The sequence below is a fragment of the Bos indicus genome, chromosome 17 (assembly GCF_029378745.1).
Source record: "Bos indicus isolate NIAB-ARS_2022 breed Sahiwal x Tharparkar chromosome 17, NIAB-ARS_B.indTharparkar_mat_pri_1.0, whole genome shotgun sequence".
In the NCBI taxonomy this organism is placed as follows: domain Eukaryota; kingdom Metazoa; phylum Chordata; class Mammalia; order Artiodactyla; family Bovidae; genus Bos; species Bos indicus.
Window position 1 is genome coordinate 10196403 of NC_091776.1, and position 20735 is coordinate 10217137.

Below are 20735 nucleotides of genomic sequence, written 5' to 3' on the forward strand. Positions count from 1 at the left end.
CCCATCCTGGTGACAAGATCTAAGCAGTGAGCGTGACAGGAAATGGCTGAGGGAAGGGGAGGAACAGAGGCCTGAAGGAGAGGGAGTCCAAGGAGAAAGCACCACTCGAGGTGACACTGAAATTACCAAGGAAAGTGTAAAAGCAAGGCACACGGACAAAAGGAACTTCAGAAGTCTGCATGCGGTTCCAAACACGGAAAAAAGTAAGAATAGAACAGACTGTAGAGAGAGAGACTTTGAGGGTGAAACCATGTGAATGGATGGAGAAACAAAAGCCACAGTGGGAAATAGCTCTGTAAGGCGCAACGGCTGAAAGCGGACAGGTTGCCCAAACTGGGGGAGGACCAGCCTGGTTCCCTGCGGTGACAGTCACGGGATGGAGGAGGTCCAAGGTCAGCTCGAGTCCAGTGCTGCTGAAGCTGCCGAGGGCTACATCCAATTGCCTGCTACGTGTACCACTGCACAGCCCACAGCAAGCTAACCCCACAGGCCCACAACAGAAGGCATCATCTTCCTCCATCCTTGTGCCTTCTGCTTCTCCCATCGTAGTAAACGGCACCACCTAGTTGCTCAAGCCAGAAACCTTCTCCTCCTTCACCCTGGAATCTAACATCCAACGTTTCTGTAAATTTCTCTCTACAAGTCTTCCTCAAACAGACACTCTGGCCACCGCCACACCAATCCATAACCCTTCCAACCATTCCTGCCATTTCTAAACTTTCTCTACTCTGCCACAGTGGGTTTTGAAAAGCAGGAACCTACCACTCAATGCCCTGCTTAAAACCATTTAATACATTAAGCTCAAAACCTCAGGGTCAGGCCCTGACCCCCGCTGTCCAGCCTTATCTCCATCGTCCCCGGCTCTCTGCCCCAGTGATGCTCGGTGTCCATCCCCAGGGGGACCTCACATGGACCACGCTCTCCTGTCTCCAGAACTTTACACATATTAATCACTCTGCCTGGAATGTGTCTCAATCAATCCCAGCTGACTCCAAATACACCTTCAGTTATCATTATAGACGTTAGATCCTCTATGCCTTTCTTGAATCACGTAAACTAGATTACTGGTCTGCCTCCACCCAGTTCCCAGAAAGCAGCTCTGGGCATCAATGGAAGTAAATCAGTGATTTCTTCAAGAAGAAGGCAGCTGAGAGGGTAAAGATCCAGGTCCCCAGAATGCGTGCATGCTAAGTCACTCCAGTCGTGTCTGACTCTTTGTGATCCCATGGACTGCAGCCTGCCAGACTCCTCTCTGTACATGGGATTCTCCAGGCAAGAATACTGGCATGAGTTGCCATGCCCTCCTCCAGGGAACCTCCCCAATCCAGGGATTGAACCCACCTATCTATGTCTCCTGCCCTGGCAGGTGGATTCTTTACCACTAATGCCACCTAGGAAGCCCTCCGGGCCCCCTACCTCACTTTAATAAGGGAACTCTCTTTTTTTCTGATTTATATATGCCTAAAAGTGTAAAGTTTTTATTTGAAAAGACATCCCTATAGAGCAGTTTGAAAACGACTAAAATCAGTTCAGTTCAATCGCTCAGTCGTGTCCGACTCTTTGTGACCCCATGAACCACAGCACGCCAGGCCTCCCTGTCCATCACCAACTCCTGGAGTCTACCCAAACTCATGTCCATTGAGTTGGTGATACCATCTAACCATCTCATCCTCTGTCATCCCCTTCTCCTCCTGCCTTCAATCTTTCCCAACATCAGGGTCTTTTCAAATGAGCCAGCTCTTCACATCAGGTGGCCAAAGTATTGGAATTTCAGCTTCAACATCAGTCCTTCCAATGAACACCCAGGACTGATCTCCTTTAGGATGGACTGGTTGGATCTCCTTGCAGTCCAAGGGACTCTCAAGAGTCTTCTCCAACACCACAGTTCAAAAGCAACAATTCTTCTGCACTCAGCTTTCTTTATAGTCCAACTCTCACATCCATACATGACTACTGGAAAAACCATAGCCTTGACTAGACAGACCTTTGTTGACCAAGTAATGTCTCTGCTTTAAAATAGATCACCTCTAACGTCTTCCCCAGTTCTGAGGGTCTCCATTCAAAATACCATCATTATGAAAGTAACTCCACAGTAACCACTCATCAACCTTTGTGAGGGGTGGAAAGTACTGGGTTGGTCAAAAAGTTTGTTCGGGTTTTTCCATAACACCTTGCAGAAAAACCCAAACAAACTTTTTGGTCAATTCAACAGTTATTGTAATAAGGATATCAATGAAGAAGAGCATTTGGCATGATCAAGGTCTTAGAGAAAACACAGGACTGGGAAAAATCAATACAAAATTAAAATAAAATTAATACAAAATTAAAACAATAAATGGAAGTACTAGAATTACCCTTTTAAAGAAATGCAGATTAACCTCATTTGACACATTTTCTGTAAGACATCACTGCTGACTCACCTCTGTCAACTATTTCAGAGGCAACACACTTACACAGTTATACTCTGATGCCTGCAGCAGAGCAGTTAAGGGCCTGGGCTCCAGGGGCAAACGCAACAATTCACATCTCAGCTCTTCCACTTACTAGCGACATGACCTTAGGAGAACCACATAAGGCTCCGTTTTTCATCATAAAATGAGAAGCATAATGTCTACCTGACAGAGCTGGGCTGAGGATAAAATGAGGTAAAGAAGAGAAGAATTCAGAACACTATCTGGTACGTACAGAAAACTCAGTCAATGCTTACAGCATACATATTTACGCTCAAGTTGTATTATACAGCCCGAATCTCTTCTTAAAGATTTTTAACTTATCCTTACTGGCTTGAAATTTAACCTCTTTTACAATGACGTTCTCTTTTTTTACAGTCTTGGCAAAAGGCTTATTAAACCATTTGTCCTTTTCATTGTATTACCATATTACCATGATACATAAACACACATTTTTATGTACCTGGTCTTCAATGCATTTATTGAATGAACCCCAGAGACTCAGTTACATCATCTGAGGGAAGAGGAAACACTATTTTTGTATTCTTGGGTCCTGATCTGAAATGAACTTGTGTTTAAAAAAATCTCATATTGTAAACTTTTATTATACAAACATGAAACATCATCATCTAGAGACCACTGCTGCCCATAACTAGGGCTGGCAAGAAACCTTCATACCATCATCAGTCATTAAAAAAGAAATATTCTATGAGCACCATGATTTTCCTTAGTGCTATGGAAGGACACAGAAATAAATGCCAGACAGGTAGTAATATTGACAAATGAGCTTTGTTTTTCTTTTTTTCACTTCTTTCCCTCCAGCAAAGATTCTTTTCTAACTAGAAGAATCTCTATAACTAAAAGTCATATTGCCAGAAAAAAAAAAAAGATAACTAGTCTGAATAAACAGAGTTTGCCTGTGACCTTCTATTACCTTTCCATATACACATGGAAAATTCCCACACGCAAAAATGAATACTGCTGTGTGTGAAGAGCCACAAGCACCTCTTTCTAGCTCCATCACCTACTTCCTCATCTTCACGCCTCACACTTTTAGTGCCAGAAAAGGAGGCTTGGATCAACAATGAAACCCCCCAAGGTCACTGTTTAAGCAACAACACTAGTTAAAGTGACTGCAAACTTCGGCCAAGACTAAGCTATATCATTCCACAGCCAAACGCAGTGACCAACACAGAACAGCCCACAGTGAATACACAGCTTGGAAAAACAGAAAGATAACCGTCTCCCAGGCCACAGAAATCCAAGCTGCAATTACCTATTTTTTAAATGATTTTCTTAAACGACTCCTTCCATGAAGTCCAGGAATTCCAATAACTTACCGGTCAGCAGCTTCCACGTCAAAGCAAAACCTTCTGTCAATGGAGTCAGTATGTCTCCTGATACATTCTTTCAAAAAGAAGACCTCTCCATCCCCCTGCGAAGAATCATTTTAAGCATTTTCAAACACTACAGTATACACATACACAGAGTTATGTATCCTATACTTGAAGGGGGGAGGGGAGGCAAGGTTCAGATCTTAGGTTCCTCTATTCTGTTCTCTTTGGAACCAGTTTATTTCGAACTGTAGCCATTTCTGTCACTGACCTTTTCTTAAGATTTTTTAGACGCTGCTTCAATTACAGTAACCTTAAACCAGACCTTATGAGTGCTAATTTTAAAAGGTGGATTAGCAATATAGTTTCCACATGTCTATATTTGTTATTCTTATTGCCCTCTTGTTAAAAAAAAAAAAGGATAATGTGTTTGCATTTCACATTACATTATACCACATGAAACAGCCCACAGGTAACCATTTCTGACCTATGAAAACTTTAATTCCATAGGAATCTACCTAAAAGTACATGAAGGACCTTGGATCAGCCATTGTGATCATCTCAAGCTAGAACCATTCCATTTATGTGGGTGTGTGCTCAGCTGTGCCCAGGTCTTTGCAACCCCATGGACTGCAGCCCACTAGGCTCCTCTGTCCAGGGGATCATGCATGGCAGGAATCTGCAGTGGGTTGCCATTTCCTTCTCCCGGGGATCTTCCCAACACATCTATGTGCTTTGCTGTTTCCTCAGTGAATCACCTTGAATTTACCTTTACTGAGTGTTCAGTTAAATATGGTACCATTTTATCTCAGTTAACCACCCTCTCCAAGAGCTTTAAAAAGCAGCGGAAAATAGGAGACAGAAGCAATGCAAAAACAGGTTCTCAGTAAGAAACTGTAAGAGTCTGAGAAACACTTCTGGAATATTTTAGTATTTTCTGGAATGTGAAGATCTCTAATATTAAACCAGCATTCAGATGTAAAAAACATTCAAAATATCACAGTCATCGTATTTTAAATGTATTTGTTATTTGGGGCTAAAACAGAAAGATACCACTAAGCAGATGTGTCCTGGGTCTTGAGTCGGCTCTGAAAGGAAACTCGCACTCCAACCCATGCTCGGTTTGTCATTGAAGAGAATGGGAGTTAGTGTTCAAGAGGGAGGGTTCACATGTCTATCTATGGCTGATTCATGTTGACGTATGGCAGAAACCAACACAACATTGTAAAGCAATTATCCTCCCATTAAATATAAAATTTGTAAAAACTGGAAAAAGTGTACAGAGATACAGAAGCTAATCCATATTTATCCTCTCACTGCAACTTCTGATCATATCAGTGGCCCTCAGAGGTATAAAGTAATCACGAGCATTTGGTTAATGAGCTGCGCACAGTTGCTGATCATTCCTGGAGTTTGCTCTTTTATTAGATTTGATGCTTCACTTACCAACAAATTTTGCCTTCTCTGTGTCTGACATGTTCTTAACAAATTATTCCTGACTGTATCCATTAAACTTTAGTTACATTTGACAAAAATAAATGAATGTGATCTTTAAAAAAAAAAAAAAAAGAACACAAAAACAACAAAAGCCATCCCCCTTCAGGGGTGACATCCTGGCTTCCTCTTCTTTACCATGGCCACGATTTTCCATGTGTATTTTGATATCACAAAAATGTGCTTCTATTATAAGCAGCTTTAAATAGTTTTCAGGAAGATGCAAAGTACGTGTAAACAGAAGTGAACTTGGGTTAATTCTGTATTCACAGAAACAAAATTATGCCCATCCACCCAGCAAGCAATGAATTAACCTTAAAATGTGTCACCAGTTACAGTCAATGTTAGTGAGAGGAGCTCTGTGTTGACTATTATTGTTGCTAAGAGCTACCGCTTCTGCTTTAAAACAAAGACCACCCAGACAGCTCCTGCGGCCTTCTCGCATACATTTCCTGTATCACGAGTTGCTGTGGAGTTTATTTCTACAGGAGGTGTAAACTAAATGGTGAGTGTCTAAGTGAGAAGGTTCAAGTCTGAATGAAAAGCAGAAAACTTCACTACAGATCATCTACTCTGTAATCTTTTCATTTATGTGCATTTACGTGTGCACGTGGCTCAGTCAATGCAGAATCTGTGAGAGACGTAGGTTCAGTCTCTGGGTTGGGAAGATTCCCCTGGAGGAGGAAAATGACAACCCACTCCAGCCTTCTTACCTGGGAAATCCCATGGACAGAGGAGCCTGGAGGGCTATCCCCATGGCGGGGATAGCAAGAGTCAGACACGACCTAGCAACTAAACCACCACCACCATGTACAACATCAGGCCTCCCCCATAAATCCTGAGCAGTCAGCCCCCTGAGTCAGGAAAGCATGCTGAAGGTATGAACTCTATCTTCCAGTAACAGGGACGTCAAATCATTCTTTCTTTAAAAAAAAAAAATCTGACCATAAAAATCCATGCCAACAGGACATCCCTGGTGAACCAGTAGCTAAGACTCCGCATTTCCAAGGCCGGGGGCCTGGGTTCAACTCCTAGTCAGGGAACTAGAGCCCACATCCCACACATAAGAGATCCCCGTGCCAGAACTAAGACCTGGGACAGCCAAATAAACATTTTTAAAATATTTTTTTAAAACCACATGCCAGCAATTCAGAAAATACAGGAATTATTTTCTGGCCGATTTTATTTAGGAAAAAAAAAAAAACAATCTTTTCATTCTAAAAGCAAAATGGAAGGTATTTATCATTTAATGGAAACACCATTAAAATGATGCCCTCAAAGACCACCTCACAGCCAGTACAAAGCATAAAAAGGAAACACTTACAAGTTTCCCCCCGGATCTGTGCTCAAACGGGATCATGGTGAACTTCTTGGCTGCTTTTCGATACATGCAGTAGTGTTTGACCCAGCTGGAACCGAATGGAGGAGGCCCTTCAACAAGAAACAGAACTTTACATGTTTCCTTATAAACAAACAGGTATGCAAAACTCTATATTGCTAAAGAGAAAAAAGCCAGAAATGGCAACTAATACAGCTCAAGGAAACAAATCAGCAACACAGCTCATCTAAGACAAGGGAAAAGCTAGGGGAAATAAGAGGGCTCATATAGACAGTTTGAGAAAAGGTCCTAACAGTTCTCAGCAACAAATAAATAATTTAAAGACATGTTTTTCACATAATCTGCTAGACTGCTATCTCATACATGAAAATCTCCTAATTGTAAATTATACATTTTTTTATTTTTGTCTATGTATGAATAGCTCGTGAGAATTCCAAGAATGCCACCAGATATATGTGATGGTTTTGGATTCAATTCTGGCCTCTCAAAATAATAGAATTGTAGAATCACAGTGCAGAAAAGCATGTAGACTATAAATCTATCTAGTGCTTTAAGCCCACTAAAGCACCTTGTAAGCAGCTATCCTTACTAACGATGTCAAAGGTAAACTTTAAAATGAAGTATGAGACCTCCCTGATGGTCCATCGGTTAAGAATCTGCCCACTAATGCAGGGGACAAGAGCTTGATCCCCGGCCCGGGAACGAAGATCCCACATGCCTCAGAGCAACTGAGTCCACGTTCTGTAACAGAAGCCTGTGTGCCACAGCTGAAGAGCAGCCCCCACTCACCATCAGTAGGGAAAGCCCGCTCGCAGCAACAAAGACCCAGAGCAGCCAAAAGTAAAACTAAATTTAAATGACGTGTTTAGAACAGAAGAGTGAGTTGTCCACATGTGCACCAGAACAGTTTTGGAACCACTTTTTACCTCTTGCTTGGTCAGTACTACAACCATCAGGGCTCTTAAAAGAAAATGGTCCCAAGTCAGGAGACCTAGAACGGTTCCATCACAGCAAAGGAAAAGCGAGGTCCCATTCAGTTTGATAATTTTTTCTTTTATCAAGAAAGGACATTAAAATAAAAAAAAAGTCAACCCTATGATCAACATCATCACAGCTGAAAATATAAATAAAGCCTAAAAATATAGATTTTTATACCTAAAAATCAAAAAGAACAAACTTGGGGCGGGGGGAAGGACCCATTTAAAAGAAATGCATTTAGCTTTAGGAAAAATAAATTACATCACCTTGGGTGGAGGGGAGATGAAAGGGCTTACTAGACCACAATAAATCTCACCTCAAAACATCCTTAGTGCTGGGCCAGAGTTTGGGAACCCTCAGTGTGTGTGTGTGTGATCAACAGCAAGCATGTGTACTCTGTTCTATGGTTCATAAAAATACTGTGTAGGTATTTCATTCAACACCAAGAAAAATACCTCAAGAGACGATACGTATATCACTGTCTTTTTAATCTAAAAAAATCTTAGGCTTAGACCAAATGGCAAAGCCAGACCTCGGAATCTCTTGCCCAGATATCAGGGTGCGTCACTGATTAAGCTGCCACCCCCTCCCGACTTCACCGGACCCCGCTCAACCAGCCCTAAGCACAGAGATTAGTGACAGCTTTCCATGCCGTCCAAGTTTTGGGCAATATGACAGAGAGGGTGTAACACAGACTCGTGTGTGTGTGTGTGTAAGTCGCTCAGTCGTGTCCAACTCTTTGTGACTCCATGAACTGCAGCCTGCCAGGCTCCTCTGTCCATGGAATTCTCCAGGCCAGAATACTGGAGTGAATAGCCGTCCGCTCCTCCAGGGCATCTTCCCAACACAGGGATGGAACCCAGGTCTCCCGCAATGCAGGCGGATTTTTCACCAGCTGAGCCACGAGGGAAGCCCAACACAGACTCTCGTCTCGGGCAGTTCCAGCACTGAGGAGGTGCATGATCGAAGGAGCACTGTTAATCCCCCAGTGCTTCTGTGTTCTCACTGGCAAACGGGGTGATAACAGCACCTCACAATTCATAGGAGTTCTTAATGCATTAAATAAAACAAGATGGATAGAGAGTTTAGCACAGCTAAAAAGTGAAGAGTTCTGTCACTGTGGTTTTTTCAGTCCAATTTCAGCCCCATCTCTCTCAAAGTCAGTAAGTTAACCAACAGTTGTAAGTCTAAAAAAAGATTCTTGTGACATTTTTCACTTGACTGTTAAAAAGGTTAAAAAAATTAGAGGGGGAGGAAAGGAGAACTTGGGATTAGCAAACTAGTAATACATAGGGTGGATAAACAAGGTCCCATTCACTGCATAGCACAGGGAACCGTATTCAGTGTCCCATGATAAATCACAATGGAAAAGAATATGAAAAAGAAAACAAACATATGTATAACTGACTCACTTTGCTGTAAAATAACACATATATTTTACTCCAGTAAAAAAAAAAAAAGTATATACTCCAGTAAAAATATATATACTCAAGTAAAAAAAATTTTTAATGAAATATTCACTCTATACACAGCTCAGTAGCTGTTGTTCCTGACAGCACCTTTAGAAATGACACGATTTTGCCATTCAACCAACATTTGTAAAAATAAACTGCCTCTCAGTTTTGTTTTTTTGGGGGGAGGGAGGAGACTAAAAAAAATTAAACAAATTTACAGTTGTGCCATGCCAGTAACTGTCCTTCATGAGACACTAAGACTAAGCCCAGATTAAAGAAGGGCAAGTGGAGAAAGGACCACCAGTCTCCCCACTGCATGTAACAGGAACACCCGGTCACGCCGCTGTTCCCTGAGTCTCTCTGCTACAAAACTGGTCAGTTTGGGAATCCGGTTGCAAGAGTCACACTTGACAAATGAAAACTCTAAAGCAGCCTAACTACAGTTAAGGGCGGAGGGGAGGGAAACAGGAAATACAGGAACATTCTCACACACCACTCCTGTGTGTGCACGTGCAGTCCCCAAATCACGGCTGACTTTTCAGCCCCACGCACTGCAGCCCGCCAGGCTCTTCTGGTCATCGGATTATCCCAGCAAGAAGACTGGAGTGGGTTGCCAAGCCCTCCTCCAGGGGATCTTCCTGATCCACGAATCCAAGCCTAGTCTCCTCCGTCTCCTGCGCTGGCAGGAGGATTCTTTACCACTACACCACCTGGGAAGCCCACGACTCCTCCTCCTAACTGGCAATCAGGCTCCACAGCTGAGGAGGTAAACCGCAACAGCCTCATCATTAAAGTAAGACCACACTGTCCAAAGTCTGAAGGCATCGTGGGGTGCTTTAATTTCAAAATAAGGATACTCTACAATTGCACTCATCCCACACACTAGTAAAGTAATGCTCAAAATTCTCCAAGCCAGGATTCAGCAGTACGTGGACCGTGAAATTCCAGATGTTCAAACTGGTTTTAGAAAAGGCAGAGGAATGAGAGATCAAATTGCCAACATCTGCTGGATCATCGAAAAAGCAAGAGAGTTCCAGAAAAACATCTATATCTGCTTTATTGACTATGTCAAAGCCTTTGACTGTGTGGATCACAATAAACTGTGGAAATTTCTGAAAGAGATGGGAATACCAGACCACCTGACCTGCCTCTTGAGAAACCTGTATGCAGGTCAGGAAGCAACAGTTAGAACTGGACATGGAACAATGGACTGGTTCCAAATAGGAAAAGGAGTACGTCAAGGCTGTATATTGTTACCCTGCTTATTTAACTTATATGCAGAGTACATCATGAGAAACGCTGGGCTGGATGAAGCACAAGCTGGAATCAAGATTGCCAGGAGAAATAGCAATAACCTCAGATATGCAGATGACACCACCCTTATGGCAGAAAGTGAAGAGGAACTAAAGAGCGTCTTGATGAAAGTGAAAGAGGAGAGTGAAAAAGTTGGCTTAGAGCTCAACATTCAGAAAATGAAGATCATGGCATCCGGTCCCATCACTTCATGGGAAATAGATGGGGAAACAGTGGAAACAGTGTCAGACTTTATTTTTTGGGAGCTCCAAAATCACTGCAGATGGTGACTGCAGCCATGAAATTAGAAGACACTTACTCCTTGGAAGGAAAGTTATGACCAACCTTCATAGCATATTCAAAAGCAGAGACATTGCTTTGCCAACAAAGGTCCATCTAGTCAAGGCTATGGTTTTTCCAGTGGTCATGTATGGATGTGAAGAAAGCTGAGCGCCGAAGAATTGATGCTTTTGAACTGTGGTGTTGGGGAAGACTCTTGAGAGTCCCTTGGACTGCAAGGAGATCCAACCAGTCCATCCTAAAGGAGATCAGTCCTGTGTGTTCTTTGGAAGGAATGATGCTAAAGCTGAAACTCCAGTACTTTGGCCACCTCATGCGAAGAGTTGACTCATTGGAAAAGACTCTGATGCTGGGAGGGATTGGGGGCAGGAGGAGAAGGGGACGACAGAGGATGAGATGGCTGGATGGCATCACTGACTCGATGGACCTGAGTCTGAGTGAACTCCGGGAGTTGGTGATGAACAGGGAGGCCTGGCATGCTGCGATTCATGGGGTCGCAAAGAGTCGGACACAACTGAGCAACTGAACTGACTGACTGACTCACACACTGCACGTTCGCTAAGAGAAAAACAATGCTGAAAATCCAGGGAGGTAAGTTAGCATGTCATCCAGAATTTTTTTTTCATAGTAATATGCAATTGCCCTGGTAATTTTAACAAGGACAAAAAACGATCTCTGAAAAAGCACACAATAAGTGACGTGAAAGCAGGAGAGACATTCGCCCTTCTTGACTTCAACACGGAAGAACAGGGCTCTGGGGAGAGGGTGCAGGTGCATTTGAGTATGTGGGTGGCTGGGTGTTGGTGTTAATGATAAGGATGAGAAGAAAAGAGGAAAAAGCTAATACCCACCTCGCTTTCAGATGTTACCAAGTCATTCCTCCCTTGCAAGCAAATTTTAACAAAGTGTGACGGAGAATCGGTGGGCTGTGGCTGGAAAGCAGGGTGCTCACAGAGTTCCTAATCTCAGCATTCTCCCCTAGGGAAGGAATGTGTTTTCCCCGCAAAACTGCAACCTACACCTTCAGACAGCAAAGAAACTGGTAGGAAAAACTACTCCCAAAATATCAGAGAGTGATTACAGTGAGAGATTTTAATAATTTTTAACGAGTTAGTCGCCACCGTGGGAGAGTCTCTTACTTTTTTCCTGCACATACAGGTAGCCTTCCGCTGTGAACTGACTTGCTCGTTTGTGGTCCTTGGGATTCTGTCTGATCTTGTTCATAAGTTCTTCCACTTCTGACCTTGTTCCTTCAAAACGATTCCGTGTCTGAAATGGATTTAAGAAACAGGTATAAGTTTTAAAAGGACTTAAAAATGAACTTAAGTACATTTTCAAGTCTCTGGGTAGCTATAATTAAATCTGTAGCATTTTTCTACCAACTTCTCAAAACGTTTCCATCCTTTCCACTGTCTCTTCTTTGTTGAGATTATTGCGCAAAGAAAAAAACTAGTTAAGTAGTTAACAGACATATAGGAACAAAGGTTACTAGAGGTTATTTACTTGGAAGATTTCTAACACCAAGAATAATTCCATTATTCAACATAAGAATTCATGTCTGCACGTCTCACAATAGTATTAAATCTTAGATTTAAAAAAAAAAAAAATATATATATAGGCCATAAAAGGAGGTCTTTCGTTTGCAACAATCAACCTGACTCATTACCAGCAATATATCTAAGTATTCAGAATCTGAAAAAACTTAATTCTACTTTGCAAACTACTAAAACTCAGTGTCATTTTTCCCAGGCTGTGGTAATTGCACTTGAAAATGACATTTCTTCACAGAATAAAGAAGGGGGGAAAGAAATCTCACCTACGAATAATGTCTTTGATATCTAAAGAGGCAAATCACATTTGTGAAGCCCTGGAGACGGGATGTCAATATCTCTGTCAGACGGCTAGACTGCCAACGGACATGCAAGGTGAAGTGACAAAATTACCAGGCAAACCTGCCGAGTCAGCACCACCAAGTTTCCGGACATTTCTTTCATCTACACTCAAAAATAATTGTATTAATACCGAAAAACTGCTGATGTGAAACTGTGGAGGAGCTGAGATGAAAAATTATTATTGAAATTCCTCCTCTCTCCTCCCTACAATGAAAGGGGTTACCAAGGGTTCTAAATGCAGAAAAATGTTAGAATGGTCCAGTTTTAGAGGGGGATGGGAAGTCTGATAAATGAAGACTGTAAAGGAGAAACTTAACAGAGGCTTATTTTAAACACAAGCTGAGAGATTGTTTTTAATTCATTTATGTACTCTAAACATGTACAGGGCTGCAGAGAGGGTGGGACTCACCTGCTGGTGGCCATCTCTCGCCTTCCCGTTTCTTATGCTCTGGGGTTTCCTGCCGCATCTTAAAGCTAATTATACCCTAATTTTAGTCACCTTGTCACTTTACAGAGATTCTCCCCATCTCTCACTTCTTTCCATCTCTGTGTCTAATATATACACATACACATGTACACACGTATGTGCACGCTACATATATGCAAATGCTAGCACACATGTGTGTGCACACACACACACACTGCTATTAACCTAACGAGTTGTATCCAAAACTCTCATTATTTAAGTTAATGCTCAAACTGTCCTAGATTTGACCGGCAGGGACCCCTTCTAGCCGCTTCCTGTTTCATTTTCCTGTGTGCTATGCTCCGTTGCTCAGTCATGTCCAACTCTTTTCGACCCCAGGGACTGCAGCCCACCAGACTCCTCTGTCCACGGGGATGCTCCAGGCAAGAACACTGGAGTGGGTTGCCATTTCCTTCTCCAATTCATGAAAGTGAAAAGTGAAAGTGAAGTCGCTCAGTCGTGCCCGACTCTCAGCGACCCCATGGACTGCAGCCTTCCAGGCTCCTCCATCCACGGGATTTTCCAGGCAAGAGTACTGGAGTGGGCTGCCATCGCCTTCTCCGCAGTATTCCCGATACATTTACTTATTTGCTCAACACACACATCCACCCGATGTAGCCAATCCTCTCAATCTTCCAGCCCCTCCTCTGCATTCTGCCTCTGTACCCTCCCACCCTCACTGCCCTCCTGCCTCCGAGGCCAGTGACTCTACACCGGGAAGGGAAAAGGTTAGCTATATTTTTAATGTGTCATTTTAGGTTAATTATGAATTTACATTTAAAAAAATCAGAGCCCAAGTAATAGAATGGCTGGGCTTCCCTGGAGGTTCAATGGGAAAGAACCCACCTGGCAAAACAGGAGATGTGGGTTCAATTCCTGGGTCAGGAAGATCCCCTGGAGAAGGAAGTGGCAACCCACTCCAGTGCTCTAGCCTAGGAAATCCCATGGACAGAGCAGCCTGGTGGGCTATGGTCCATGGGGTTGCAAAAGAGCTGGACACAACTTAGCAACAGCAAGAGAACAGTGCCTGGAATCTAGCAATTTCTGGTTCTAAATTCCAGGTGTACAGGAAGAGATCATCGAATAATAACAATGTTAGACTATAAATATTACTAGGTCACATGAGATTTTGGTCATTCAGTTCTAAGTCGTTTCCGACGCTTTGCGGCCCCGTGAACTATAGCACAGCAGGCTGCGAAATCAGTTTACAGTGCTTTAATCCTCACGATAACCTATGACAGAGTCTAGCATCTCTGATCTTATAAAACACCATTGCTGTATTTCCTTTCCTTGCATGCTTTGGTTAAACACACACACACACACACACACACACACACACACACATTTCAAAACTGGTGAGTCTTAAGTCTCATAATAAATATATTATTACATTACCTGTTGGGGGGAGGAGGATTCAAAGCGGGGACTGAGCAGGAATTCAAATACATCAGAGTATTTACAAAACTGGCGGGGAGGGGAGAGAAGGCACTGCTCACAGCAAGTCTGACCCAGAAATAAAGCTTAACAGGCAGACAGCAAGGTTTCCCAGATGGCACTAGAGGTAAAGAATCTGCCTGCCAATGCAGGAGATACAGGAAACTCGGGTTCAATCCCTGGGTCGGGAAGATCCCCTGGAGGAGGGGATGGCAACCCACTCCAGTATTCTCGCCTGGGAAATCCCACGGACAGAGCTCTGAGCCTGGTGGGGTACAGCCCTTGGGGTCGCAAAAGAATCAGACGTGACTGACCACGCACAAAGCACACACAGGCAGATAGCAAAGGCCGATTTCAAGTTCAGATTGCCATTTTTCATTCAAGCTTTCTCATCCTGGCCCTGTGACCTCATCCAAAGAGCAAAAGAAGACAGAGGATAATTAAAAATACGAGGAGGGTTTCATGAAGGAGCTGTAAAACATGAGGGGTAGGTCCCCTGAGCCTGCCTTAGCAACCTCCCCAAACAGTTAAACAGAAAAGAAGGGGCAGGGCTCTCCACACATACCCCTCACCGCATCCCCAACTCACCCCCTCAAGAGCCTTATGAAGGGGCAGATGGCCAGGTAAGAAGGGGCATGCGATGGAAGCCAGGCCAACAGGTGATCAAGTCTAAACACCTGAAGGACAGCTTCCACGGGGACGAGGGGAATGCAGGTTAGAACTGCTGAGAGGCAGGCATGAGCTGAGGCTTCCCACCCGTACCCAAGTCTGAGCTCTTACCATTAAAGGGAAGCCCATGTCAGCCAGAAACCGTTAAGGTCCAAGGAAGCCCAATGGCCAGGGCAGGATGTCCACCAACTCCTGTATTTACTGACCCAGATGTTCCATGAGTGAACCTATTTCTAGCCCAACATTAAGTCTGAAATCAGTGACCTTGGGCCCTGGGATAAGCCTGCCCAAGTCCCAATGCCACTCGGCCTTAAAGCAGTATGACTTGAGGAAGTTGTCTTTCCTCCTTTCCTCACTTGCCCAAGTAGGAATTTTAAGATCTACATCACAGGACATTTCTGAAGACTAAATGTTATGACACATTTGTATTGTAAACAAATTGCACTTGGTAACACATGGCATGTGGTAACAAAATAAGTGTTATTATTATTTTCATTGCAATTAAGCCTCTCAATAGTGACAATCAGTCTCTAACAAAGGAAAGAAGAGATTCTTCAATATAAAACTACAATTGTATTACTTTACATCTGAGTGAAAGAGAAAGTACATTTTTAATTTTTTTGGGGGGGGGAGGATTATAAAAGCTAATCATGACACTATAACAGAGAGAGGGCACGAACAGCGCTGTCTGGAGGCAAGAAGAGGGGCAAACAGGATTACAAAGTGACCACAGACGGGCTCCCCCTCAGAAACCATCACGTCCGTGTTTCTCATAACCACTTCCGACCTCTCTCTCTTTTTGTCACAGAATTTATTTTGGTGTTCTACTCTTCTCTCAAAACTGTAACAAACACGTGTGTGTGTATCCATAAATTTTTACTAACTGCTCTTAGTATCTTCTAGGGACTCCAGAACCCTAAAATTTCTCCAGTTCTACTTCTTCCAGAAGAATTCTATTTTAGTCTCTCCGGGGATAGAGATCATAAAATGTTTTTAATTAATTTTTTAAAATATCCTTTAATTTTGACGCAATTTACATTCTTCTGGAAAAAAATGTAATTTTTAAAAGCCATCTTGCTCTTTTTTGCTGCCCATCAATTACTCTAGATTATGGGACATGGAAAAAGACTAGTCTCTCTCAAAAAAAGGTCTAACCATTTTTACTACAGAAAAGGTGAAACTAGGTGGGGAAAACCAGGTTGTTCTACTTTTAAGTAACTTTTCCTTTTTTTTTAAATTATAAAACTGTTTTTCCATTTTTTACTACAGGGAAATACCTACAAGTTGACCAAAATTATCTCTAACATTATAGAACAGAGATAGTTAACTCTAAGATTTGGTGTCAACACCTGGGTACGTTTCCTTCAACACATAAACACACACAGTATAAGTAAATCAGAGAAAGACAACTGTCATCTTATCACTTAAATGTGGAATCGTGAAGTATAATACAATGAACTTACTTATAAACTGACTCACAGACATAGAAAAGAAACTTATGCTTACCAAAGAGGAAGTGGGGAGGGATGAATTAGGAATTTGGGATTAACAGATACACATCTCTATTGGAAAAGACTCTGATGCTGGGAGGGATTGGGGGCAGGAGGAGAAGGGGACGACAGAGGATGAAATGGCTGGATGGCATCACTGACTCGATGGACATGAGTCTGAGTGAACTCCGGGAGTTGGTGATGGACAGGGAGGCCTGGCGTGCTGCGATTCATGGGGTCGCAAAGAGTCAGACACGACTGAGCAACTGAACTGATCTGATCTGATGCATAAAGGGCTTCCCAGGTGGCACTATCGGTAAAGAACCCGCCTGCCACTGCAGGAGATGTGGGTTTGATCCCTGGGTCAGGAAGATCCGCTGAGGATGGCATGGCAACCCACTCCAGTATTCTTGCCCGGGGAATTCCAGGGACAGAGGAGCCTGGCGGGCTTCACTCCATGGGTTTTGTAAGACACGACTGAAACGACTTAACACGCACACATGAAACCGGCGAACAACAGGGACCTACTGTACAGCGTGAGGAACTATATTCAATGTCGTGCAATAATGTATAAAGGAAAAGAATCTGAACAAGAATGTACCTGTATCTATGTACGAATCACTTTGCTGGACACAGGAAACTAACACTACATTTTAAATCCGCTATACATCAAGAGAAGGAAAAGGGCAACTCACTCCAGTGTCCTTGCCTGGAAAATCCCATGGACACAGGAGCCTGGCGGGCTGCAGTTCACGGGGTCGCAAAGAGTCAAACTCGACTGAGTGACTGAGCACAGCTCATACATCGATTAAAACCAAACAGGGACTTCCCTGGTGGTACAGGCGGAGAAGAATCTGCCTACCAGTGCAGGGGACATGGGTTCAACTCCTGGTCCGTGAAGATCCCACCTGCCACGGGACAACTAAGCCTGTGCGCCAACACTCCAGAGCCTGAGTTCCAGAGCCCGGGACCCACAGCGAGAGGAATCACTGCAAAGGGAAGGCCATGATCAGCAAGCAGAGAAAGTGTATGCGCAGTGAAGTCAGAGCAGCCAAAACGCAGATTCTTGGGAGGGAGGGTCAGGATGGGGGACACATGTACACCCATGGCTGATTCATGCGAATGTATGGCAAAAACCACCACAATATTGTAAAGTAATTAGCCGCCAATTAAAATAAATTTTAAAAATAGATTCTTAAAAAAACAAACAAAAAGAGTAACACACAGCTGGGATTATTTTTTAATTGGAGGATAACTGCTTTACATTCCTGCGTTGGTTTCTGTCGTACAAGGTGGATCAATCATCAGTTCAGTCGCTCAGTCGCATCCGACTCTTTGCGACCCCATGAATCGCAGCACACCAGGCCTCCCTGTCCATCACCAACTCCCCGGAGTTCACTCAAACTCACGTCCATTGAGTCAGTGATGCCATCCAGCCATCTCATCCTCTGTCGTCCCCTTCTCCTCCTGCCCCCAATCCCTCCCAGCATCAGGGTCTTTTCCAATGAGTCAGCTCTTCGCATGGGGTGGCCAAAGTACGGGAGTTTCAGCTTCAGCATCCGTCATAACCACGTATGAATCCCCTCCCTCTGGAGCCTCCCTGCCCTGTGCCCCCAGCCCACTCCTCCAGTCACAGGGCACCAGGCTGGGCTTTCATGTGATGTAAGCGCTTCCCACCAGCCACCTATTTTCCACATGGCGGCGTGTACGGCCAGTGCCACTCCCTGGTGCTGCCCACCGTCCTCTGCCCTTGCCCAGCTGGGACTTTTGTACTGTGTGGTCTCCAGTACACCGTAAGCTGGCATCATCAGGGGATGGGACAGCTGGCTAAGAACAGCACCTTACTGAGGTGCCGCAGGTGAGGCGGAGTGCGTGGCATGCATTTCCCGGGCGCTGGTCTTGCTGAAGGGAAAAGAATGAGCTAGAAGCACAAGTGCAGAGCACGGCGGCTCCCGGGGTCAGGTGTCCCCATGCTGAAGGTGAGGCGGAGGCAGAGCGGCCTGGGGAAGAGCCTGAACAGAAGGCAGAGGAGCACACACAGGGACGGTGGGGCTCTCGGGCAGCTGGCTGAGGACGATCCTGACGCTCCGGGGACACAGGAAAAGGCTTCTTCCCAGTAACTTATTCTCTGCCCATTTCTTTGTGGGAAATTAAGGTTACCAAGTATGTGCACTAAGTGCTAAATAGACTAAGGCTACAAGCCAGGTGAACCATTTCAACAGGCAGCCTGTCTTCAAGCTCTGCTTACAGTGGTTCATGTCTGAGTACTGTTCAATCCCACTGAAATCCTGACTCTCTCTCCAACTATTGTGGGGTGTGTAAAGTAGGCCATGGGGTCGCAAAAGAGTCAGACACTGCTTAGCACCTACACAGCAACAAGCTAACTATAGCCCCCTGACCCCGGGGGTCCACACAAGCGAGCACTGCAGGGACGGCTCCTCCAGAGCCCCCAGGAGAGGCCGACATGTCCCCACACCTCGCCCCAGACCCGGAGGGCCGGCGGTTCCTCAGGCAGGTGCCTGAGCTGTCACCCAGGCCCGCACGCAGGTGGCTGGGCGCTGGATTTAATGCTCTACCGTGGCCGCCTTGAAATTCTTCATTCTGGAATAAGGGGGCCTGCCTCCTCATTTTACACAAATGACGGGTTAGTTCTGCCTGAAGGTTCTCATCCAGACCAGCCCTGCCCTTGACAGGTGAGCTACAGACACAGTTACACAGTCAGGTAGTGGAGAAAAAACAAACAAAAAAATCAAGATAATCACCTCATCTTCTAAACTAACTATGGAACACGCTTTTCACAACACTGTATTCCGCGGTCTGCAGAAGTCTTCTGATACATCCCAGCGTCGTTAGACTGAGTGTTCTACTGACAGAGGCAGCTTTGAAGTTAGGACTAACCCACACGCAGACACGGGGACATATTTTTAAACTGTGTTATGTTATGTCACTGATATTGGGGTGGGGGTGGAGTGGTGGGGGTGAAGGGAGGAATCGACTCTTAGTCATATGACTCAGCAGAATGTACGATCTTCAAATACAAACTGACACATGAATTACAAAACATGAGAGATTTCATTATCTGTATTCCCAAGTGTAGGGAACTATACCAAAATAACTTAGAAACAAGATCTACACAAAAACCCCTCATTCTCAATTTCTAAGATTATAAGAACAGTACAGAGATTCCCATCTTTCTCCTGGTATGTCTTTCAGGATGCACTAGGAGTTTGTCCCAAAACTCACTCACTATACTCTCAACAACATTTGACATTATACTAAACATAACTTGAATAGCTTTTCAAGGAAGAAACTTCCAACTTCCCAAATCAACTAAAGTTTTGAAATGAAAAATATGTACCACCTTCTGATCAAAACCACATACTATATACTGTTTAAAAGATTATGTTGTGCTGTGCTAAGTCATTTCAATCGTGTCCAGCTCTTTGCAACCCTGTGAACTGTAGCCCACCAAACTCCTCTGTCCATGTGATTCTCCAGGCAAGAATACTGAGTGAGTGGCCACGCCCTCCTCCAGGGGGTGTTCCTGACCCAGAGATCAAATCCAAGTCTCTTAAGCCTCCTGCACTGGCAGGCAGGGTCCTTACCACTGGTGCCACCTGGGAAACCCATTTAACAGATTAGGTTCTTTAAAAAATCTCTCTTCAAGACCTAACAGACAGTATAGCTCTTCCAGGAAAATAAAGGACCAACAGCAACTATGAACACCAATATATTAGTGAATACGCACAAAACACAGGAAAGAAATTCCACTGGAACTGAGAGCCTATGTGGGAATAAAAGTCAAATAAGTCATACAGGGAACAGAAGAAATTTAGATTACAACTGAAATGCCTTAAATCAGACCTGGAGGACGGTTTTGTCTTTCATACAGATCAAACTTAGAATTACACGAAAAAGTTATCCTTAGAACCATCTTACAAAATGTAGAATGACTAGGTCACATCACTATACGGCATGTTTCAAAGTTGCTAAGAGAGTAGGCATTCAACGTTATCGTCACAAGGTAAAAAAGAAAAAATTTAACTACAGGAGGTGACTGATGTTAACTAAAGTGGAAATAATCTTGCAATTAGTAAGTTGTTAAGCTGTACCGCTTATACAGTGCTGTGTGTCAATTATAT

The 20735-nt window shown here is 43.8% G+C and overlaps 1 protein-coding gene across 9 annotated transcripts in view; it reads right to left on the reverse strand.

Annotated features, from left to right (window-relative positions):
• ARHGAP10 (Rho GTPase activating protein 10) overlaps positions 1 to 20735 on the reverse strand; it is a 375184-nt gene that overhangs the window by 199733 nt on the left and 154716 nt on the right. For all 9 annotated transcript variants that reach the window (XR_011561289.1, XM_070770139.1, XM_070770135.1 and 6 more), the window contains 3 exons: positions 11782 to 11911; positions 6603 to 6709; positions 3791 to 3885 (listed from right to left, as the gene is read on the reverse strand). Coding sequence is in view for 8 of the 9 variants with exons in the window: in XM_070770139.1 (XP_070626240.1) it covers positions 3791 to 3885; positions 6603 to 6709; positions 11782 to 11911 (332 nt within the window). In the remaining variant the exon portion in view is untranslated. The remainder of the gene's footprint in view (positions 1 to 3790; positions 3886 to 6602; positions 6710 to 11781; positions 11912 to 20735) is intronic.